General features: G+C 36.5%; 1 protein-coding gene across 1 annotated transcript; it reads left to right on the top strand.

The window, feature by feature from the left end:
• The first annotated feature begins 1,681 nt into the window (after positions 1-1,681).
• LOC117315061 (beta-hexosaminidase-like) lies at positions 1,682-25,830 on the top strand. Its single transcript, XM_033869200.1, has 14 exons — positions 1,682-1,766; positions 4,769-4,928; positions 5,389-5,420; positions 5,719-5,790; positions 6,482-7,285; positions 7,892-8,331; positions 8,699-8,985; positions 9,884-10,091; positions 11,507-11,667; positions 12,930-13,014; positions 13,956-14,190; positions 14,880-15,132; positions 18,350-18,490; positions 18,879-25,830. The coding sequence occupies exons 2-14, from the start codon at positions 4,813-4,815 to the stop codon at positions 20,104-20,106; spliced, it is 4,062 nt and encodes a 1,353-aa protein (XP_033725091.1). The 5' UTR covers positions 1,682-1,766; positions 4,769-4,812; the 3' UTR covers positions 20,107-25,830.
• The last annotated feature ends 876 nt before the right edge of the window (positions 25,831-26,706 follow it).

Below are 26,706 nucleotides of genomic sequence, written 5' to 3'. Positions count from 1 at the left end.
AATACTACTTATAGCGGATATTGTGTAACTTTGGAGTAATAGTTAGTATGATTAAAAGGCAGGCCTTATTGTTGGGGTTTCCCTGGACCTATGACAAAGGAGAAAGCACAGGTCTTCATATATTGGGTAACGGTTCGCAGAGAGCGCAAGAAAGTATAAAGACTTGCCTCCTTACGGGAACATCATCCTACAAGGTAACCGGGCAGCATTTAACCACATGAAGAGGGTCCCACCCAGTTTGGAAACCTTGTCTGCGAATTCATCATTTGTGTATTCTTGGTATATAATTTCACATCCTGTACCGGACAGTAATCCGTCGCAGTGTCTTGTTTTAAACACATAATACTTAACTATTAACAGGCGCGGATCCAGGAATTTGAAAGGGGGGGTCCAATAATTTAGTGGTAATGCGAGCGCCGTAGGCGCGAGACGAATTTTTTTTTTTGGCGAGGGGTCTGGGGGCCAGAATTTCGGGAAATGAAATTATAGCAAATTTTGCAATCTTTCGGGGATTACATGGGGGTTTGGCATAGGCGTTTTTTTTAAGGCTATACATTTTTTTTCCTCATCCGAAAAGGGGGTCCTGGGGGTCAGAAGTGCAGGATTAAAAGTTCATGGATGCTGAGGATGTTTTATCCTGTAGTTTTAACGTGCACGCGTTCCATAAGGAGGCGAGCCTACCCTTCTGCTCTTTGGACGTCATATAGGCTGTTACACACGTTCCTATCAATACAATACTTTCCAACTTCCCACTGATAAGGATCGATGTACTTGATAAGTCGTTTTTCTTGAATGCCCTCTTTCCACGTCCTTTCTATGTTGTCATCGAGTGTTTCGTTTCCCATATCCTCTCATCTTTTTGTTAGTGGGTGCCGGCTGATCTCGTATTCAATAAGAGGCTAAGTGTATAGCAAGTGTATCCCTGTATAGATGTTACGATAGTTGTACGGGTGAACCACAGGGACACGTTACAATAGTAATGTATGTATAAAATATATGGGGGTCGATATAAACATAACGTGTCCATGTGGGTGAACCGCCTGTAAAAGCTCAAAGCATATAACACAGACTATACATATCACGACTGATAGAAATGAATAAATGAAAATCTATGACAAGCCGTTGCTGGAAAAACTATTAATAATTAAAAACTTCTGTTGACGTTAATAATTAATTTATCAATATGATTGATTATAGCTTGTTTATATCAAGAACTCATTTATTGATATTGATAAATAACTATTAATGTTGAAAAATACCAGTCAGTTATTAAGATAATTAGAGGATTTTTTTTCCAAATATTGATAAATGACCGAGTCATTATAATGTCTAAAAATCAACAATATTTCTAAATATCAATGATATGTAGTTTCTTAATATCAGAGACGTATATATATACTTGATATACAAGTCTCTGTTAATATTAATAGTTCATACTAGATAAAGTACAAAAATATTGTAAAAATTATTTTCACTGATAATAAGATTGTAACATGCATAAAATTAATTGCAGGCACCAACTATATATCATGCAAACTCGAGAAAAATAATATTATTGTTGTGTGTAAATAAAACCGTGTCTTTATTTTGTGTGCATATATCACAAACATAAAAGAGCTAAATTCCCGGACTTTTTAAATGGGGGGTAAAAATTTAGTTAACACACGTATTGTCGCGTGGTAAACAACAAAACCGGAAATTCAAGTCGGGTGAGGTACCCGACCATAGCAAGCTGCAGGCCACGTCCTCCGGATCGAGGAAGTCAGGTAGCTATAATATAACATACCAAACATGAAGTGATGCAGTTAGGCCTACATTGTGGATTGTCTGTACCGTCGTATAGTCCATGACAAGCTATAATACACAATGTACATGTAGTAAATAGCTAGCTACCGATATTAAACTGTTTACCTGCGGTGCGAAATGTAGAGTCAATATGCGGTACCCGTATCGTAGCTGTGTTGAATATACTGTATATAAATATCCACATTGCAATATGTCTCTGATCATGTCATCACTGCGCCATTTAACCGTTCTTTCTAAGAACGTGGATGTGGTGAAGTGGTGTAAGCTGCAGGTATATCTGGCTAGGCGCATCGGTGACCGTGAATTTTAAAGTACATGTAGATCGCCAGGGCAGGGGTTTAAGTCATCTCGCAATATTTTACAATGTTGTTTTAATGCATTTTTATTTCAGTTCATCAGTGATATTGTTAATTTATTAATTGTTGAACTAGCTAATAAGGCTACCTATACACAATTGACAAAGGAAGAAGGCAGACAACTTAATGACTCGTGCCTTGACCGGGCCTCAAACTCACGATCTACAGCACCCAATTGCCTAGCCAGTAATACCAGCAGCTTATACTGCTGCACCACACCGACGTTCTTAAAAAAGATTAAAGAACATTTCAATGGCGCAGTTATGGTCAGCCCGATACCCTGACATGATCATCGTGGAAGTGGTCTATTAGATGATATGAATACCTGGATCGTAATGTATTTACATATACAGTATATGGATGCGAATTACCTCCCCTTCAATATATATTACAAACACAAAAATTCAACTTTTGGCAGTTTAATCATCAACTAATGTACATTATGGAATATATTAACATAAAATGACCTTTCACCCCTGATCAATTTATCTCTGAAAGTCCATTATATTTAATAGTTAATTATAAGCACTTAGGAGGGGTGAAAGGGCTACAAACAAAAGTACATAATTTGTAATCAAGCACAAAAATATGGGAGACAATAATTGAAATCCATGAAAACACACATGTACATTATTATTACAAACACTGTTATTGTCAATAATGTCTGTCCCATTGACATGAAAATGTTCTAACATAATTAACATGAGTAAAATAAATAATGATTATATTAATTAAATGACGTACATTTAAGCCTACACGTTAGACCTAAACATGATTTTTAGGGAGGGTTCAGGGTGGGTTTTGAAACAACTGAAAGGACCCCGTCTGTTCAGGGACAAATACAAAACTAAACTGATCCAGGTGTGTGGTGAATAACACCTACAGTAAGGAGAGATCACAGGAGAAATTGACCAATGAAATTGATATTCAAATCGGATGACTGTTCAGTGTTTCACCAGTAATGTTATCCAGGGAACCAACAGGGATTAGGTTTTACAGGTGAACAAATTTACCTGGTCAGTTACAACTACTGGTCACAACCCACTGGACATGGATATATATTGTACAGGGTATAATTAACCATTATGGAACATAATGTAAAAATTGTACACATATTATAAATATTCATCACAGTGCAACAATGACAGGAAATTCAAATCTCTACCTTCGGATCACCAACACATAGTGCATACGATACATTAAATTTGTGCTAATTATTTGATATATAATATAGTAACACAACTGACGATGGAAGACAACTTCATTATACCGAAAAATAGTCAGTAATGATGTCACTCAAAAATAAACTGAAGGTATAAAATATCATTATTATTACAAACCCCTGTGATCACAGCGCTCAATTGATATGATTCCAAGTCAAAGTGTTATTGAGAGTTTCTTTTAGAAACCCTTGGAAACAGTTGGCGTGTACATTTGTAGATATATTCATGTTCTGAGCATTCTTGTTTTGCAAAATTTTATCTATTTCTGCTTTTTCAACTAATACAAAAACGTTTGCATTTCTGTTCGTCTGCCATTTGTAAACAACTGGAAGGGAGACAACTCAGCATCGCAGAATATGAGGGTCGCCATGGGGGCAAACGCTTCAGGGAAATATGATGTTTTATTTTCCAGCCACGTGATGCGTTTCGGCTAAGTACAGGCACTGTTATAAACATGAGGTATAATAATGTCAATTACAGATGTGCAATAGGGGCGTATAAAATTCTTAAGGTCAAGGTCAAAGTCAAAACTCAATATCATTAGATCCAAAGGTCAAGGTAAAATTTTCTACATTTTCTTATTAATTAATTAACACTTTGTTATGACATCATGGAACAAATTTAGTCAGAATTAAAGGAGGAGTCAACTGACCGAAGATCCAGGACAAAGGTCAAGGTCACTGGGTCCCAGGTTAAATGTCACAGTCAAATTTGGTATTTTTTCACTAAAGATGACATTATGAAGCAAAGTTGGTAGGAATAAACAAGCTGTCAACTGACCAAAGGTCAAGGTCACTGATTCAAAGGCCAAGGTCATCTGTATCCAAAGGTCAGGGCCAAAATACATTTCTGACAATGACCCTAGGTATTGGAGGGGAAGTTTAAGGTTTGAATCCAACAAATCAAAGCCCAGTACGAATATTATACTGATATTTATACATTTCCAATACACTCTGCCCAGCAAATATGGAGGTACAGAAGGAAACAACTTAACATATCATATTTACATTGTCTTACCATTTCGTCAACTTTGAAAAAAAAAAAAAAACCAACACAAAGTAATACCGCCTTTTTTTTTAATGTCACATGACCCACTGGGTGTGATATGCGTATGGTTGCAACTCCTCTTTTAGGCTCTTAGCATTGTGTCAATGGGGAAATGCGGAGCAAATGTAAATATGTACCGGTAGCCACAATGTGAGGTCTTTGTTGACCTATCAGTGTTCTAGTTAGATTTTACCTGTTTGGGTACGTAACATAATATATACATGTACGTGTCATCAGTGCCAAGAACTGGAGATGTCTTTTGTATGGTCACTTTCAACACTTTGTCATGGCATAATCTTGTGAACGTATGTCAGAGTTATTTCCCCTTTTTTGCAGTTCTCGTAATGATTTGAGTAACCTATGGAGGAACCCATTCAGATATGATTGCGAGGGCGTGTCGATCGAACCTCTACCATTTCAGTAGCAGGTATATCCGAGTAGCCATCTTGTTTATTGTTGCTGTAGCTGCTCTGTTGGCAGCCCGGGATTATATTCGGTAAGTTTTTTATTTCCCAAGGAAGAAATTTTATAAAATTTATCAACCTCACTTCAAACTTTGAAGTAATGTGAAGGTATTTTCTAGCCACAAATTAAAGAAACAATTCTCAGTACCATTTGCAAAAGTTTATGAAAAGTGAAAATTGCCCCTTGTTTGTATTTGATCATCTTTGATGTGTTGAATTGTAAATAAAACTTTTAATTGGCATATCTATATAATTATATTCATATTTTACTTAAGTATTCTGTCTCAGTTAAAAAGCAGTTCGGCAGTTCCTAGGTTTCTGAGTTTTAAATCTGCTACACATCATATGTGTGTTCATTGATCATGAGCTATTGATTTGCATGAGTGATACAGGCCCTATGGGCCTCTTGTTAATCTGCATTTTCTATTTCTTTTGAAAGTTACAATGACTTGTATTGATTTTTATGTTTCATATCTTTCTCTTTTTTTTCAGTACTGGTTCTGGGAATGTTACATATAAGAAACGTGAGTGTTGAGATAATCACTTTTAATAAGCCACCCGTCTTCTTTTTAACAAAAAAAAAAACCCAAAAAACAAAACAAACCAAAAAAATCGAGAAAATGAGGTTTCTGATTGGTATGACATGATAAATACAACTGTGAAATCTGTTTGGTGATTGGACAATTTACAGGCTTCTGAAAATTCGAATTGTAAATATTAATTTTTATTAACATGACCATGAAAACTGTGTGTGTTTATATCGAAGTTACTCTGATATTTGGTGGTTTATGCACATATATCAAGATGTTTTTCTGTTTGTAGATAAAACAGTACCCAAGTGGAACCCAGCACACAACAAGGATCTATTTCTTGTCCCAGCTGTGAGACCCAAAGGTAGGTCCCTTGATATAAGTCATAGGTCACTAGGGTAGGTCAGTTGATACAGATCCTAGGTCACAAAAGGCATAGAGAAAGGCGCCGAGATCAGCTGGTCCTTGCTATATAGAGAAAGGCGCCGAGAGAGTCAGGACATATTTTTAAGTAGAGTGCTTCATTAAATTTGCCTTTGTCCAGTTGGCTTTCATTAGCCCATAACTTCCAAATGAAAGTAGTTCAATGCTTATATTTACATTTGACAATGAATTTGAAAGACTATATCCAGGAATTTTACTTTGATAATGAATGAACAAATTATTATCTTCAAAGACGGAACAGCCTTTTCAACAGCCACCTTTCGTTATCGCTGACGTGACGGTTATTATGTCACTATAATAATGATGTCATAATAGAGATTTGGAAGTTATGGACTCATTACTTCCAAGTGAGCTTGGTAAAGTTATATAGTGGGGCTGTAGTGTAAATGTAAATATCTTGCCATAATCGACCAATATTCAACAATTGTAAGTATTTCATATTAAAACCTCAGTTCACTCCAGGAAATTTACTTCCAAGTTTTCCAATTTTCTTCCTCACAATTTTCTTCCAAATTTACCAATTTCCTTCCAAAAAGCAACAAAAGATTCCTTCCTAACCACGTAAAATAATCTCTGAAAGCTGCATAATGTTTTTTTTTTATTTTCCAAAGCTCGTCATGTTGAGCCTTTGGACAGAACCAAGGTACTGGCTAAGTTAGCCCAGGCTAAGGCTCCGGAAGAACACCCACTGCTGGCGTTCCAGAGCTCCCGCGGGACCAAACACAGGTCCAAGGAGGATGCTGCAATGGTGGAATACATGGCCAGCAAAGTTACAGTAGAAATAGAAGTCCTCACGAATACTGAAGGCATTCGCACATGTTGGTTTCAGACAACCCTGACCAATACAGGAACAGCGACTATTTCCTATGGACACTGGGAGATATACTTCCATTCCGTACGGTTTCTTCAGCTGTTCGATTTCCCGTATCCAAACGGGATTCTCATCAAGGATTCTCCTCTGCGTTTATTCCACGTTCAAGGATCGCTGTATCGTCTCGTCCCTGAGGCTGAACTATTCCATGGCTGGACTGCAGGCGATAAAATAACACTTCATTTGGAAGCTAAAGCTTTCCTTATCTCAAGATCCGATTTCTTTCCCAATTGGTACGTGACAGCACCAAATATTACACCCCTCCTTATTCAATCAGCAGCAGATGACAATCTTACATTCGTTCAAGCTTTTGATGCTCCCAGGAAATGGAAGCGACGTAAGAACGACCAATACAACCCCTTTACGGCTGAGGATCGATTCAACAGAAATTTAGTGATACGTGACCTTGGACATCCGGGATCTCATATCATACCAACGCCTGTCCAGGTCAGCTTTGATCCAATCAAAAAAGTCCAAATTGATACAAAGACTTGGAAAATTTTCCACAACTTGAAATTCTCAGAGGAAGTTAGCTACCTCGCAGGTAAGTTACTTAATTGATTTCTGTAATAAATTTATACTTCCAGTAAAACTGAAGATTTGACCAATGGTCATTGTCACAATGACTTACTTATGGTACAAATGATTGGTGTAAAGGTATAATTTCTCCTCTGACATATTTTGCTGACTTTGGTTTAAATCGTTTACCTCCAGGTATAGATTAGAGACCAATCTTCTTCATTTACATGCCGAGACATATTTTTATTTGTTGAGGGCGAAAAAAGATTTTTGACTCATTTGAGTGAAGTTAAAAATGAGGTTAAGTTTTGAGATGTTGAAGATGTGTCCTTGACTTTTACAAGGACGATAAATGATAAGAAACACAAGCGGTACATAAGGAGAAATATTTTCAAATTTAATTGTTTTGAAGTTTTTAATAAATTTATATTTATGTAATGTAAGAAAAGTGAAAGATAAAATGTCTGTTGAGTTTTAATTTTTTCTAATTTCTGGATACGGAACATAAGGAGAAATATTTTTAAATTTAATTGTTTTGAAGTTTTTAATAAATTTATATTTATATAATGTAAGAAATATGAAAGATAAAAAGTCTTTTCTACTTTGAGTTTTAATCTTTTATAATTTCTAGATCTGTTGAAACTACAAGTGAGCAATGTAAAGCCTGCGTCTAACTACATTTCGTTTGTGGAGGAAACGGTTCTGCCTTTGAAGCGTGTTCCGACAACTGTGGAAGAAGCTTATTCTGTAACGGTTGACTCCGTACCAAACATCATCACTTTATCCGCTAGCCACAAACCGGGAGCATTCTATGCTGCCGTAACACTTTATAGCCTAACCAGTCGAGTTAACACAGGATTGTGGGAAGTTCCTGTTGGGAAGGTCGCAGATCAACCTCGTTTTAAATATCGTGGATTGCATCTGGATGTTGCGCGTAACTTTCATCCCAAAGAGGAAGTTTTACGTCTTTTGGATGTTATGGCGATATACAAATTGAACAAATTCCACCTACATTTATCAGACGATGAGGGATGGAGGATAGAAATACCGGGGCTCTCTGAGCTCACACAGGTAAGCAGTGACATTCCTGTTTATTGAAATTTCAAATGAAAATGATAAACTTCTTATTTCATGTATGTTAGAAGTTTAAATATTACATAGATGAAGTTTGTAAGTAACTTGTTTATAAGTTGTACAAGGGACTTCCAGGGTAACAAGGTTTGACATTCATTGGGACCGAGTGGTAGGATCCTGGTGGTTTTTAGCTATAGGTTGATACTTATCTCCAGATACATGTATCTTGGTATTTAGATTCATGCTGATGAATACCCATAAATATAAACAATTTATATCAAATACAAATACACATGGATTTCTGGAGATATCAGGTTGACATAAGCAAATTATCCAGATATTCTGGTGACTTATATTCCTATAGGTAGGATCAAAACGTTGCCACGGTGATGTAAAGGAGCGATGCCTATTCCCGGCGTTAGGGTCAGGCCCTGATGCTGTATATCCAGGAACAGGTTACTACACTGTTAGGGACTACCAGGAGATCTTGAGGTATGCTGACCATCTTCATATACAAGTGATACCAGAGATTGATATGCCAGGGCACAGTCAGGCGGCCATTGTAGCTATGGAGGCCCGGTACTATGACCTCCGTGAGAAAGGTCAGGGACTGGAGGCCAGGGAATACCTTCTCAGTGACCTGGCTGATAAGTAAGTTCTGATCGGTTAATATTGATATTAAATTAATATATGTCTGTCTGTCGACAGGCGTGGGTGTCCGTTGTCTGTCAACGTTTCATTTATATCACTACTTATCATAAAGGACTGAATGGATTTTAACCAACTTTGGTTAGAAACATCCTTTAAGGGGTTATGCATAAATGGTGACTCTGGCCAGCTTGGGGCAGGAGGGAGAGGGCCCAATAGGGGTAAATGGAATTAAGTCCTTTAAACTGCTACTTGTCATAAAGGACATAATGCTTTTAGATCAAGTTCAGTCTGAAGCGTTCTTTGCTGAAGAGGAACCAATTTTGTATAAACTATGGGTGGCCCAATAGGAAAAATAAAGCACATTCTTTAAAATCCTTCTGTAAGAATGAAAGGATTTGGTCATATTTAGTCTGAACTATCCTTCAGTGGAGGGAAACCAATTTTGTATAGATGGTGAATCTGACCACGACTTGCTACCAGTTCTCTGTGTAGTGTATCCAAGGGAGATAACTGAGGAGGGTATCGCACTGTCTACAATGATTACAGCTCGATGATAGATAATACTCTCATATGATTGGTACAAAATACTGTTTCTATTTTTATACCAGGTTGTCAATTTGCGATGTTAACCTCTTGTGCAATAATTAGCCAGTTTCAGGTTAAGATTGCATTTTGTCAAGAACTTTCAGAGAGGCATAGATCGATAAAAAAACTGCATTTACAGCTGTATTCGTACAATAATGGCCATTATTCCTCTGGGTTAGTAATGGCTGTTTTTCGATTATACGTACCCGTGTTACATCACAGACATGACAGGAAAAAGAACTCAATGTACAATATATGTCAAAACTGGATTTGTATTGGTTGTTTTATTGTGTGTTATTTTTTCTGGTGATAGGTCGGTTTACCTGTCGGCGCAGTCCTTTACTAAGACAGCTCTCAACCCTTGTCTGGAGTCAACATACACATTCCTCAGACATGTGATGGAATCACTCAAGGTTATGCACAGCGATATTCAACCTCTGACCTTTTACCACTTTGGAGGTGATGAAGTTCCAAAAGGGGCTTGGGTCAACTCCAGTGCTTGTCTGACAAGCTCATTACAGGTATGTGTCGGTAGGCAGCTCGTTACATCATCATGATCAGATGTTAAGCTATTCAAATTACTCTTCATCTGTGGTCCATCCATAAACAATACTTGATTTTGCTATTTCCTGAGAGGCACTGGAAGGAATTTTCTCTGTTTTCCAGAAAGCAAATTAGGTGTTGTGTAGCATTAGTAATTTTAATTCACAGAAAGTTCTTCTAAGGTCTCTTCTAGCATTTTGGGTCATCTGATCCAAAGGATCGGGATGACCTATAGTCATCATGCTTAGTACAGAATGTATCTCATTGTCGCCTGTCCACCTTCATAATCTTTTCACATTTCAAACTTCTTCTCAAGTTCCACTAGTGGGTCTGAGCTCTTAGTCTTGCCTGAAATCATGCTGAGATGGTCCGACCAAATGTTAACTGTTATTTTTCGAGTCAATCCGAAATCTTTGAAATATCATTTTAAACTTCTTCTTTAGTTCCACTACCATCTAGTTGAAAATGTATGGGAATGTTAAGGAAGGGAAGCTGAAAGAATGTTGTTTTTTTCCGCCATGTGGAAATTTTAACAAAGCAGCCATTTTGTAACATGATTGAACAGTCATGTTTTTCCTGAACAGCACCTATGTTAAACTTCTTCCCAAATTCCACCAGTGAAATTGAGTTTCTTGAAATGATCTTGAGATGGTCCTAACTAAGTGTTGTTATTTTTTGGGTCGTTCTGAATTGCGTGATGGTACAATTGAACTGGAAATTGATTGGGATGTTACGGAAGGGATCCCTGCTAAGTGTTGCTATTTTTCTGCCATTTTATTCATTGGTGGGTGCCAAGATCCCTCTGTGATCTCTTGTCTAGATCTGTCATTTGGTTTGTTTGGTTTGTGTTTGTTTAACGTCCTATTAACAGCCAGGGTCATTTAAGGACGTGCCAGGTTTTGGAGATGGAGGAAAGCCGGAGTACCCGGAGAAAAACCACCGGCCTACGGTCAGTACCTGGTAACTGCCCCACGTAGGTTTCGAACTCGCAACCCAGAGGTGGAGGGCTAGTGTTGAAGTGTCGGGACACCTTAACCACTCGGCCACCGTGGCCCCAGTCTAGATCTGTCAATGTTTAATATTTGTGAAATGTACAATATTGAGTCAAAATGTTTGATAACTTTAAGATGTAAAATATTGAATGATGATGTTTAATAATTGTGAAATGTAAAATATTGAGTTAGAAGTTTAATAACTTTAAGATGTAAAATATAGTGTGACGATGTTTAATAATTGTGAAATGTAAAATATTAAGTCAAAATGTTTAATAACTTAAAGATGTAAAATATTGAATGATGATGTTTAATAATTGTGAGATGTAAAATATTGATCAGAAGTTTAATAACTTTAAGATGTAAAATATTGAATCACAAGACTGGTTCCCTTGTTGCAGCCAGATGTACACACTCCTCAGAAATGGAAGGAGTATTTTCTGGTCCGTTTGGCTAAGATAGCCAGACAACTAGACCTTGAGCTGGGTGCGTGGGAGGATGGCATCATCGACCAGAACACGTCGGTACCGTTCAACATAGACCTGTTTGGATCGAAGTCAAGGTATGTTTCACTATAATGATCTACTGTAAATGTGGAAATTTACACTAATAACGCGGATCCCTTTTGATCGCGAAAATTTTCCCAAAATGTATTATTTTGATATCAGTTTGAGTAAACTCGAACTACAAACGAAGGTGGGTCAATCGCGAAAATTACCCCGCACGTATAGTTTATGTATCAAAATCGCGAAATTAATAGCCCCTGAAAAAAACCACGTTTACAGTATAAGTTCTGTAATCCTGTGTTTTGAATGCTTAGGAATAGCCATCACGAAAGAAAATTGAGCATTTTAGTGCACATCATCAGATATTTGGCAATTTAAATTGCCCTTTGTCGGTAGTTTGTCTGTACGTTCCTCTCTCAATAAAAAATCCTTGTTATTGTTGTTTCTCAGAAAGTTCTCCACAAATCTTTCTTTAATTGTTTAATTTCAAAACTGATCAGAAAACAAAATGGCTGACAGGAGGTTAATTTGAATTTTGACAGTTGTAGATTGTTATTGCTATCACTCATTGCATAGATTTCTCTCAAATTTCATTTGTTGGTAACCCTTGATCACTAGTTTTGCATGTTTGATTATTTGATTGATTGGATATCAAAATGGCAGACAGGCCACCATCTTGAATTTTGACAGTTGAAGAATGTTACCTCTATTTCTCAGCATGTACTAATAAAAATGGATCTTTATGTAGGTTCGGCTTGGTCCATAGTTGTGCAAGTCTATAATTTGAAACTGAATGGAAAACAAAATGGCTGACAAGTAGCCATTTTTAGCTCACCTGCCGGAAAAGCAAGTGAGCTATTGTGGCGTCCATTGTCTGTCCTTATAAAGAACTTCTTCTAAATATCCAAAAAACTAAGAGACCTGATATTGGGCCTGTATCTTGCAAATAATGCCCTTGACCTACTTTAGTTGTCACACGGGCCAAATATGGCATTAAAACAAAAACTCCAACAGTGGTCATTTTTTTGGTATTTCAATATCATTAAATCATCGAGACAATGCATCTATGCAAATCAAACCCTACATTATGATTCACCATTGTTCAATGAGTAATATCAGCTCTGTCAGAAATAGTGTATACCATTTCCTGAAACATCACTTACATATTATAGCCATGTAGAGCCCTAGTGTTTGAATAAAGTGGTAATCAGCTTATAGCTTTTGCATAAATAACCTCCAGATCAACATAAAGTTGCATTAGAGGCAGGTGAGTGATAAAGGCCCATTGGGCCTCTTATATATCGATATGTTATTACAGGCACATCTACACTTATCCCTGGAACAACAAGTGGGAGTATGGGATTGGGAATCAGGCCTACAACCTTGCCAATGCTGGTTACAAGGTGAGAATCATTTCGGGTGCTTTCTCCTGTCAGTTATCTCCCTTCCATAACAAAATATGTGCTTCAAGGATTTCTTGTCTCCCTTAAATTGAATATTTGTTTTTCTGTCCTCAATTATAGTGGTGTAGCAATTCACCGATGCATCAGTGTATTGGTTCACAGAGTGGTGCATCAATGCATCGTCTATCCTTGATTTGTATTGCGATACCTGAAAATTTGTAGTTATCTCCCTTGACCAACGTTAGCTTACATTTTGTAGTAAACAACATGGCTGACAAGGCCAGAGCCCCACTCGATTTGCACTCTTCTCCTTCTAGAATATATCTTCCGGTCACTCGATTTGTAGCTCTTCTGCTTCTGGAAGATCTTCTACCTCTTCCGTCTCGAAGCTAGAAGATTTATCTTCCAAGATGGCGGCGACCATGTTTTTAAGTGTGCGAGTGATGAGTTTCACTAGAGAAAGATATATGACACATACATGTACAGGTTTGTGTCATAGTGTTTGAGAAAACTTAAAAACTTGTTTGTTTTGTGTTATATTCTTCCGGTTTACTCGATTTACATATAACGGAATGCGATCTTCTTAGAAGGCTTCTCTTCTGAGAAGAGAGCAAATCGAGTGGGGCTCAGTCCAGCAGCTTATAAAGCTGTCTGTTGGATTTCTTTTAAATCCAAATGATCTAACTTTAAGAAAGCTTTGTGGGAAACAGACCAAACATATGTTTTTTGTAACAAATGTAGATGAATACACAAATATTCTGAAAATACCACAAACAAAACATGACTACTGTATGATGGAATACCACATATCTGATGGGTCATCAGCTTCTCATATGTTGTGATATGTATCGTATTGTAATACCTGTATCGCAATACGAATGGTATCGCCACTCATCTTGCGATACACAGCTCTTCTCAGTTATCCGCCTTCCTCTTTTCAGGTTGTGATGTCACAGGGGACTCACCTGTACTTTGACCATGCTCAGGAGCCAGACCCCGAGGAGGTCGGACTTTACTGGGCGACACGCTTCATTGACTTACAGCGTGTGTTTTCCTTCATACCTGCTCAAATGTATTGGAATGCTGACCTGTCCATCATGGGTGAACCACTCACCAAGGACCAAATCTGTAATGGAAAAGAGTGTCTTACCCTTCAAAATCCAGAAAATATTGTTGGTATGTGTAATTATCTCCCTTGTCTGAACTCTTGTTTTCAGAGATGATCTTAGAGTCCAAAAGGCCAAACATCATGAAACTTGGTTGGTTTAGGTTTATTTTGTTTAACGTCCTATTAACAGCCAGGGTCATATAAGGACGTGCCAGGTTTTGGAGGTGGAGGAAGGCTGGAGTTCCTGGAGAAAAACCACCGACCTATACAGACAGTACCAGGCAACTGCCCCGCATGGGTTTCGAACTCGCAACCCAGAGGTGGAGGGCTAGTGATAAAGTGTCGGGGCACCTTAACCACTCTGCCACCGCGACCCCTCGTGACACTTACCATAGTGTTACACATTGATGTGCAGATTTGGAATAGGGGTTTAAAAGTTCAAAGTCAAGGTCTCTGTGACTTTAAAAATAGAACTGAGTATATACTCTCAAAAACACTGGAAATATTTAGGTCACTTATATAGTGGCAATTTTTCTGTAATAAGCTGTGATACTTTGTGAAATACAGATGTGCAATAGGGTTTTGAGTCTCATTGACCAAGTTCAGGACCACTGTTCTGGGTTGATTTCATGTCCTATAGGCGACTTGTTTGTTATTGAAGAGATCTGATAGGAAATTTGATTTTCTGTGTCATTTCCTCGACCTTGAGTTCCTCGACGTTGAGTTAGGTTTTGTGTGTTCTTGACCTTTGCTACAGGTATGGAGTGCCATCTATGGGGAGAATTGTTGAGGTCACGTGATGTCACAGATCATCAAATGTTTCCTCGGGTCATTGCCATGGCGGAGAGAGCCTGGCACCATGCTCCATGGGAGAGTGAGAGTGACGTGGCAGCGAGGCGAACAAAGATGGATGCTGATTGGTCAAGATTTGTGAACACAATCGGGTACAAGGAATACCCATACCTGGACAGCCTCGGTATCAAGTACAGAATCCCGCCTCCAGGGGCAGTGTAAGTGTTTTTATTGGCCGTGCTTGATGTGGATGGTTACTAGTTGTTGAGGCGCCAGTCGTACATGTTAAGGGGTAACATATTACAGCACTTTTACATTCCATTTTATAAATAGACTCAAACTTATTACAGTATTTATATCTTTCTCTACAGCAAGTTATAAACATTCAAATCTGTTAAATTTTTAAAAATAAAAACAGCAAATAGCTTACAACTAAGTTGTATGATACTTTCAGGAGACCAATAAGGGAGATTGATGATTATTTTAAGGGAGTTTTGCCTAAAATAAGGGAGATTTGTGCACAACATGAATATCAACATTTTTACTCAATTTTAAAGCAATAAACTAATTTTAAAAGTGATAAAGAATATTTATATTTATTTTGGATATTAATCATATTATATATAAAAACAACAAAAAGTTGTATAAGGTAAAAAATGCAATAAGTATACATTCAGATTCTGATGATATGAAATTAATTTTTATTTTTTTTTATGTAACACAAAAAGTTTCACAGCTTTATGCATATTACATAACAGCATTTGAAAAGGGTATATTATAATTACATGTAGCTAAAGATTAAGACAAGAAAGTTAATCATTTATCAGTTTGGATTTTCTTAAAATGAGAAAGCTTGATCCACTCTGAGGGAACACATCAGTTGTAAAAATCACCATGAAATGTCCTGTCGGATCCCTAATGTTGGACCATTTAGATATAAAAATATTCCAAGTGTGCAAGTGTATACATGTACATGAAGTCATAAGAACTGAAGATGTTCATGTTGGGAGACTGCAGTAAATCTTATCACGATCATTCTAGATTTTGTATATTGTCTGTGTCATGGACGGTACAGTCATTGTAAACATCATGATTGACCACTACGACCAACAGATGTGCTAATTTTTATAGTTTTATAAAAGAAAATATCGAATTTTATCTTGCTATCACTGATCAACGATATACATGTTATATAAAAAACACGTCTGATTTTGCGTCTGACCAGGCTCTGTATCAATTACCATCATCAAAGTATGGTCGTAAAAGAAAACAAACAATAATTCAAGTCTGTTAGCAAAGAGTGTTAAAGTTGTTTGTAAGCGACTTGCCTTTATTTCATGGTGATAGATATTCTAGCGCAAACATTACACTAGCCAGAGCTTCGTGAAAGCCATGTCCAACAGGCGCCATTTTGATTGAGTGATCACGTGAACAGATGGATCACGTGTGATCATGTGAACAGATGGATCACGTGATCACTAAATTTAGCCAAATCTCATTAAATCTCGCGAGAAAAACTACTGAACAAAAATGGCGTCAGCAAAAATACCGGAGGGAATTACAAAATACAGGAATTTGGGCTCTCCTCCCGGGAGGAAATAAATGACTTGAAAATAAGGGAGATTTTGTCTCAAGCCGGGAGGTATGGCATGTATGTGATAAGCCTGATGATCTCAATTTTCCAATTGTTAATTTTCCATTTCTTAATAGTAACATCCATTCTTCACCAACCTTTGGTGTTTATATTTGCCAGTTGATTTGATATTCAAGGGCTTGTTCCCATTATCATGTTTTGTATGACAGATTTTGACTACTAACAAAACATTAACAACACAAGGTTACAAGAGGTGCAGGTTGATGAGGACAATGGGAAAGTTTTATTGTTGACATCACGTTATTGATCAAATGTTTTTATTTCCTGCAGTTTGATGTAATGAAAAAACCAGACATTACATCACAATGTTCTTTACCAATATCTAGAAAGATTTACATCACAATGTACATTACAGACATCTATTACAAAAGTTACATCACGATGTACATACAGACATCTATAACAAAAGTTACATCACAATGTACATTACAGACATCTATAACAAAAGTTACATCACAATGTACATTACAGACATCTATAACAAAAGTTACATCACGATGTACATTACAGACATCTATAACAAAAGTTACATCACGATGTACATTACAGACATCTGTAACAAAAGTTACATCACGATGTACATTACGGACGTCTATAACAAAAGTTACATCACGATGTACATTACGGACGTCTATAACAAAAGTTACATCACGATGTACATTACAGACATCTATAACAAAAGTTACATCACGATGTACATTACTGACATCTATAACAAAAGTTACATCACGATGTACATTACAGACATCTATAACAAAAGTTACATTACAATGTACATTACGGACGTCTATAACAAAAGTTACATCACGATGTACATTACAGACATCTATAACAAAAGTTACATCACAATGTAAATTACAGGTGTCTATAACAAAAGTTACATCACGATGTACATTACGGACGTCTATAACAAAAGTTACATCACAATGTACATTACAGACCTATATAACAAAAGTTACATCACAATGTACATTACAGACATCTATAACAAAAGTTACATCACAATGTACATTACAGACATCTATAACAAAAGTTACATCACAATGTACATTACAGGTGTCTATAACAAAAGTTACATCACGATGTACATTACAGACATCTATAACAAAAGTTACATCACAATGTACATTACAGACATCTATAACAAAAGTTACATCACAATGTACATTACAGGTGTCTATAACAAAAGTTACATCACAATGTACATTACAGGTGTCTATAACAAAAGTTACATTACGATGTACATTACAGACCTATATAACAAAAGTTACATCACAATGTACATTACAGACATCTATAACAAAAGTTACATCACAATGTACATTACAGACGTCTATAACAAAAGTTACATCACAATGTACATTACAGGTGTCTATGACAAAAGTTACATTACGATGTACATTACAGACCTATATAACAAAAGTTACATCACAATGTACATTACAGACATCTATAACAAAAGTTACATCTTTATGTACATTACAGGTGTCTTTGACAAATTTTACATCACTACGTACATTACAGACATCTGTAACAAAAGTTTTATTCTTTGACAACATGGAAGCATCTCTTTTGGGATGTTGTTAGGAGTTTTAGGACCAGTCATTGCCAATATATGACCATATGATGTTATGCCACTTAATCTAGAATTATGTGACAAATAGATTGTACTTTCTATAGATGGAATACACTTAGAAAATTGACAAAATTCCATGAGATCTCAGATAACATTTGAATTAGTTGTAATTGATTGAAATTCTTCAAATTGTGTATTTTTTCAGGGTAAAAGACAAGAAACTGTTAGTGAACAGTGAGGCGCCTGGTCTGGAAATTCAGTACAGCTTAGACTTTGGTAAAACATGGAGGGATGCAAGGGGGGGACCAGAACTGACGGGGGACAATACCATCTTCCTGAGGACAATGTGAGTCATATATCTGGAGTTGTCTCACTTTAATTAGTTACTGATTAATACATTGTGAAGATAAATTTCATTTTGAGAAATCTACACATTACTACCAGGCTCAAAAGAATATTCAAGTTAGATACCAAGAATATTTTTAATTATTGCAGTGGCAGTCATAATAAGTCTCATGCCAATTTTGCTATTTATTTTCTTTCATTTCTGTACATGGAAGCATGGAATTATACTCACAAAAGTTGACTTATAAACATTCCCCAAATGCCATTAAAGTCATCACTATTCAAACCTATCTGCACAATTCTTCACAAATGAGGTCAAACTGCAATATTCACCAATCATGTGGTAATTCAAGAACCATCTGTATCTTGTCTACGTTTGTTAATTCTAGGTCAACAGACAGGAAAAGATGGAGCCGGATTATCAAGCTTCAGTATGACCATGATCAGGTCAAGGTTAAACAAAGAGCTAGGGACGGAGAGCTGCAGGTTCAACAACAAAATGGAGTAAATTCAAGAGGTTCTAAACAAACTCGATCAGGCACATCTCGACAACAGACTCCACTGGAGAAATCTTCTAACCGGATTTATCAGGAAACATCAGCAATGGTTCAGTCACTCCAACAGAAACAGCAACAGATTCTATGGGATCAACATCCACTTAAACGACGGGGAAGACCTCAGATTTTACCAGGAAATTCTGAGCAACAACCTGGACAAGTTAGATCACCTCAACAAACAGGACAAGTAAAATTACCTCAACAAAACATGAAACTAGGGAAAAGTTCACAACAGATGGGGATCAGACAATTTCAACAGCAGAATGGACGAAAAGAGGTTGATCAGGTCAAATATCAGCAAACAGGTAAATTACTACAACAACCAGGTAAATTACAACAACAACCAGGTAAATTACATCAACAACCAGGTAAACTACATCAACAACCAGGTAAATTACAACAACAACCAGGTGAATTACAACAACAACCAGGTAAATTACAACAACAACCAGGTGAATTACAACAACAACCAGGTAAATTACAACAACAACCAGGTGAATTACAACAACAACCAGGTGAATTTCAACAACCAGGAAAACCTGTAAAAGTGCCAAGAGTCTCGCAGCAAATAGTACAAAATAAAGGTGTGTTGGTTGGACAACAACAGGCAGGACCTGGTTTATCTGAAGGAGCCTTTAAACAAAAAATGAGACTGAAGTCTTTACAAGGAAATATTGACACATTAGTGAAGAAGTTAAGTGATAAAACAATAAATTCCAATTTCCAGCTAAACCCAGAAGCTTCGAATTCCAACGTCCAGCTAAACCCAAAAGCTTCGAATTCTAACGCCCAGCTAAACCCAAAGACTTTGAATGTCCAGGAAAGTTTACCCAAAATGAATCAAGCTGAGGGCAAACTGACCAACCTACTCGCTCTACGAGGCAAATCCTCAAAAACCTTCCAGAGGAAGCCAGAAGTGATTGCTGATGAAAAACCTGCCGGGCCCGCTAAAGTCTGGCAAGGACAGAGGAACAATGCTGCTGACAAGGGGAATCACTCAATTCAAGGCTTAAAGACCAAAGAAAAAGAAATACTTCAAAATTTTAAGGAAAGCTATTGAATGAAGATGGAAATAGTTGTGTTGCTTGAGATCTGAAGTTACCTTGGAAACTCTTTTTGTTCTGTATCTTTGAAAGTTGTTTCAGAAATTTTTCGATTTTTTTTTGTTATCTGGAAAATCATCATTTTTGGTATCATTAGGACCATGTATATATTGTTATAAACAAGGGAGATCACTCTAGTGACAAGTTATATATTGTTATAAACAGTCATATGGTTTAAACAAGGGAGGTCACTCTAGTGACAAGTTCTTGCGTGTGCTACTGATATAATCTAGATCATGTGGGTGTTTGAAGATTTGGACATTTTTTGTTGAGTTTAGTACACTGCCCTCCATCTTTAATCCTTTCACTAAAGAACTTTCTTCTCTTGACAATGCCTCACTTTTGGCCTTTAGTTGAGCTTTCGCCTCTGTGAGGAAGGCTTTGGGTTCTGACCCCTGGTCGAGACATACCAGAGTCTTTAAAAATGGTGGTTGCTACTCCTGCTGAAAGCTCAACATTTTGGGAATGGGACGACTGGTTTGCCCGGTGTCAGTATAATGTGACCAAGTGGGGTGTCCTGCTGGATGTCTTTGGCAGTATCCTTCCGTGAGGTAGCACAATAAATCAGTTATATGATATAAATGGTTGCAGTTACTTGAAGTTTATTAATTTGCTCATACTAATGGCAAATACAAAACAAAAAATAAATATGTTGCCATCTTGAAATAATGGGGAGAATCAAGGAAAAGGCCTGTTTCAAAATACTTAAAATATATTTTAAATGTGTACCATAAAATCACACAGGTAAGATCACTGTGAGAATGCTGGAAACATACAATAAATACACAAAATTTTGCAAATTTGACGAATTTTTTTTAATATAAAATTAGGTTAAAACAATGTAATTATCAAAAAATACGATAATGAACTTAAAAAATAAGTTTTACTGAATTTTAAACTTTGTTGACTCATGGGCCCAGGTTTTATGGATTGGAAAACCCCTCTCTTTAAGCTTTAAGAAGATTAGGAATTGTTACGTGCTCCCATTTTCGTTATGCTCATTCATCCTTCCGTCCTTCTTCAGTTTATCTTGTTGAGACATGATCTCCTACACTACTTGTCACTGGGACTCCATACTTGTTATATAGGATCACATAACAGAGGCGGTGTGTCGTGTATCAAATGTAGATCAGTCTGACCTACAGTTTGACCTTTGACCTACATCAAAGGAAAAGTTTGTCTGGCCTCCATCTCCTACATTGGTTACTTCTCACCTCAACTTCATACTTGGGGTATGGGTTCACCTAGGTGGGGCGATGAACCATGTATCAAATGTAGATCAGTCTGACCTACAGTTTGACCTTTGACCTATATCAAAGGAAAAAAGAAATGTTTGGACCTGCTCCTCTTCTTGTCACCAGAAATTCTTACTCAGGACAGGTTATATGGTAGGCGCCAAGATCACTCGGAGATATCTCATTATTTTTCGCGAGCCTATTACTAGTTTCATAAAATTTCATTAGAAATCAAAACAGATTTAAGATGCTTTATTTAACATCGCTCAATTTACTTCCATTTTGACAAGTTATAGACAAAATTTTGAGGGATTAAAATCAAATGGAGACAGCTATTTTGTTGCATTGTTCACAATTCATGACATCATATCATTGTCCATATCATGACGTCACAATCAATTTTTGGCCCAGCCAATGTGTATGTAACAATGTGTTACTAGTGACATATGTAAAATATTACACGGGGGAATTCACTGTAAAATATTACACGGGGGAATTCACTGGACAATATTACACGGGGGAATTCACTGGACAATGTAAAATATTACACGGGGGAATTCACTGTAAAATATTACACGGGGGAATTCACTGGACAATGTAAAATATTACACAGGGGAATTCACTGGACAATGTAAAATATTACACGGGGGAATTCACTGTAAAATATTACACGGGGGAATTCACTGGACAATGTAAAATATTACACGGAGGAATTCACTGTAAAATATTACACGGGGGAATTCACTGGACAATGTAAAATATTACACGGAGGAATTCACTGGACAACTTTGTGATTAATTATTTATACATATCAACTGTCATCAATGAAATTGTTACGAAGTTTTCAATACTGTACTGGTATATATTAACCTTATCCATCTAGAAATCATACGATGTGTTTCTATATTGTACAGTTGTGTAAAAGTGATGAGATTATTTCTAATCTCAAGCTTCCTTTCATTTACATGCTATGCAAAACAGTTGAGTTAAATGTATATGCATGTAATCAGAATATTTAATATTAAAATCAATGTAAAAAAAAAACCCCAAAAAACAAAAAACAAAAACCTGTTTAACAGTGTGTGTGACATGTATATAGACATTTGTATATTTTTTTTCTATGACAGAGACTACATATAAAATGTTGATACTGACAAATAGATTAGTGATATCAAATATTTTACAGACAGAAAAAAATCAGATTTTCATATTCTTGTATATATTTAAGTACAGTGAGCTCCCATGTAAATTTTGTCTGGATAGAAGTCATTGTTTGCTAAAATGATATGATGATTTTATTTCACCCAGGCACACTTTGTGTGGAACAAGAGGTAATGAATCCGATATACTTGTACACTGTGTAGTATATATAAATTATATATGTTAAACAAAACAGATGCTTCTTTGTTTTATTGTAAAAATTTGTTATAAAAGGTATGATGTTTTATGTTGTTTACAGTAGAGGGATCGTACAGAAAAGACATTTTGTGTGGTGTTATGGTATTTCATAATTCAGTATCTTTTTTTTTTTGCTCACATACTTCCAAAATACAAAACACAACAATTCATTTTTGAGCATATCATGTGAGAAAGAAGGATCTGATCAGGAAAAAAACATTTGTTTTCTTACTTGACATTTATAATGGTGTAATGACACATCAGATGTGGGTGATTTTTTATTTCACTTGATATCCTGGGTCATCTATAATGCTATAATTAATTATCCGACTTGTGGGTGAATTCTTATTTTATTTGATATCCTGGGCCTCAATAATGGTATAATTAAATATCCAACTTGTGGGTGATTTTATCTTCGTTTTTCTTTCATGGTGATCATTTTGCAGTTTTCACCTGTGAAGTCTACTAACTAACAATTATCTACTTTGTTTAAACAACGTTTTTTTTGCAGACACAGGTTACTACTTGTAACAATGCTGTCAGTCATACAGGTATATTGTAAATAGATTTCAGTGGCCTCTCTATCAATACCGTTGTTTTGTATAAGTGGCCTCTCTATCAATACTGTTGTTTTGTATAAGTGGCCTCTCTATCAATACCGTTGTTTTGTATAAGTGACCTCTCTATCAATACTGTTGTTTTGTATAAGTGGCCCCTCTATCAATACCGTTGTTTTGTATAAGTGGCCTCTCTATCAATACTGTTGTTTTGTATAAGTGGCCTCTCTATCAATACAGCTGTTTTGTATAAGCGGCTTCTCTATCAATACCGTTGTTTTGTATAAGTGGCATCTCTATCAATACTGTTGTTTTGTATAAGCGGCCTCTCTATCAATACAGCTGTTTTGTATAAGCGGCCTCTCTATCAATACAGCTGTTTTGTATAAGCGGCATCTCTATCAATACCGTTGTTTTGTATAAGTGGCATCTCTATCAATACCGCTGTTTTGTATAAGTGGCCTCTCTATCAATACAGCTGTTTTGTATAAGCGGCCTCTCTATCAATACCGTTGTTTTGTATAAGTGGCTTCTCTATCAATACCGTTGTTTTGTATAAGTGGCATCTCTATCAATACCGCTGTTTTGTATAAGTGGCCCCTCTATCAATACCGCTGTTTTGTATAAGCGGCCTCTCTATCAATACCGTTGTTTTGTATAAGTGGCTTCTCTATCAATACCGTTGTTTTGTATAAGTGGCATCTCTATCAATACCGCTGTTTTGTATGTTTTGTGACAGTGTTTTATTAGATGTTTTAATGATAGAGTTTCCATACTTTCTGCAATTTTTGCTTTTTTCATTGTTCTACAAATGTTTTCCATTTTGCATAATATTTTGGATAGACATGCCATTTTTGTTGTATTTTGAGGCGTTTTGGACATTTAGGTTATTTTAGGGGAAGATAAATCTTGCACAGGTAAAATGGGAAACAAATCTGTGATTGAAAGGATAAAACAGATTAATACAATTAGTTGTCCATACCTTGTCTTTCTAGATTTATTTTATTCACTGAATTACTGTTGTTTGTAGGCATTGATAATTAACTTGAAAGTAAAAAAACTCATTACACAGTCAAACCTTGATGATTCGAACTTCGTTGATTCAAATTTACTTGGTCCCGAATTTCCTCACTATGTAACGCTACTAACGAACCTATGTGTGATTTAAACTTTTACAAATCGAAGTTTTTGATATTATATTATAGGTAATTGACATCTCATGATTTGAACAACAAATTTACCTGTACTGACCAGTGGACAGGTGTTTGTCGTGACCCCGCGGCAAGACTTCACACCTTTTCCACAAACGCTCTTTCAGACAATAGGGATTACGATAGCGTGTACTGTTGTCTACTCCCAATCATGGGGTTGATTAAAAATCAGGCCCAATGTATAGATTGTGTATTTAGAAGCCATAACATTTAATTAGCAATGTCTTCACTCATACTCAAAGTGTCACGTTTCAAACTTATACATAATCCATATAAATCGATTATTTGTCATTCAATCATGCATTCTCAACTGATCGGCATTCCGCATTTTATATATATATATGCACCTAACGTCTTCAGCAAAAAAAGTTAACGTAAGTGTGCATTGTACTTCATTTGCTTTATCTGTTAAACGTGATATAATTGTTTTGTAAACAATACATAGTTCGTTTAATACAATTCTGAATTGATGAAAAGTATTTATTTTAATTTTGTGTTGGAGGTAAATCAATTAAGCTTTTCCATGTGAGCCTGACAGTTGGCAATCAACACGAAGACACCGAGGACATGTAACGTTAACAGATATGGTCATTATCAAGAAAACATTGATCTATTGTCAACCATGAATAATTCGAAGTCCCGCTGTTTCAAAGTTTTTCTCTGTTAGTCCCTTGAATTTCGAAACATCGAAGTTTGACTAAATGTTTATTGTGGACAACCATTCCATAGATTGTGTAGCGGAACTGGACCGGGTTGATCATCGGCGACCAGGTAGCTCAATCGGTAGAGCATCCGGCTAGTGTTCGGAGGTCCCGGGTTCCAACCCCGGTCTGGCAGTGTATTTTCCACTCCTACCACATTTGGTGCCTGTGACCAAACCTTGTTTCAAGTGAGGTGAATACTTGACAAGGGGATACCCGAACCTGGGTTGTGAATTGTGAAGTCTTCGGGGTCGAAGACTTAAAAAAAATAGGAGGGAAGAGTGTAGCGGAACTGGACCGGGTTGATCATCAGCGACCAGGTAGCTCAATCGGTAGAGCATCCGGCTAGTGCTCGGAGGTCCCGGGTTCGAATCCCGGTCTGACCGTGCACTTTTCCACTCCTATTACAATTGTATTTAGTGAAGAATAAATGATAATAATATCAGCATCGTGATGAAATGTTGTAATGAACCAGTGTAGAGTCCAAGGGTTCAAATTTTAGTTTTGTGGTTGTTATTGAGAATTGTTTATATGGTGGGAAATGTTTTTATGTGGAATAAATTTTTAATGTATACACAATAACGTTTTGACTTGTATGTCTTTAAGTACACCATCATCAGATACATGTAGGTTATTCAAATTGGCGGCCATCTTTGATTTTCACACTTGAAGTTTGTTACTGAAACAACTTCCTTGAGAAGTGATGGAAGGATTTTTCTCAAATATCTAGTAGTTTCCATTGGTCCCTGGATGTGAACATTTGATTTTGAATCTTATATAGACAACAAAATGGCCGCCTGTCTGCATCTTTGATTTTGATAAGTTTGTTATCAATATTTCTTTAGAAGTATTCAGAGCATTTTTCACAGAACTTCATATGCATTATATGCAGGCCCCTCTTTTTTCCCTAGTTAGGCCCATGATAGGTTGAGACTGTACTTCTCAATGATCCACAGCTGAGTTAAAATTATACGATAGCTGCCAGGTAGCATTATGCTTAAAGCAATGTCCGTCCCCTGATCGTTTTATCTTGTTGTTTTTAGGTCACCTGAGACGAAGTTAATTATAACAGGTGTGTTATTTTCAAATAAATGACATTGACCTACTTTCAAGGTCAAATATAATACAAATCTTCAAACAATTTATTTTGAATAACCAATGCAAGAAGTCTGGTGTAGGCAGCCCTTGACTTGTATGTATGGTTACATTCTTCTATTCATCAGCTGTAGAATAAGCGCAGATTATATATTATATAATAAAATAAAAAGTCAAACACAGATCTGCTGTCTCCCTAGTACCGCTCTTCAGGGGATTATATATATAATTGATATGCCTATATTTTATAACCTAGTACAGTCTAGGGAATCGAGTGTAACTATATACTAACTGTCATAATCGTGTTCTGCTACCTTGTGATAATGTTGTGGAGTGACTGGTTACTGCCCCTTATTGTGA

This window comes from Pecten maximus, chromosome 17, assembly GCF_902652985.1.
Source record: "Pecten maximus chromosome 17, xPecMax1.1, whole genome shotgun sequence".
In the NCBI taxonomy this organism is placed as follows: Eukaryota; Metazoa; Mollusca; class Bivalvia; order Pectinida; family Pectinidae; genus Pecten; species Pecten maximus.
This window is presented reverse-complemented; position numbering and strand designations above follow the sequence as displayed.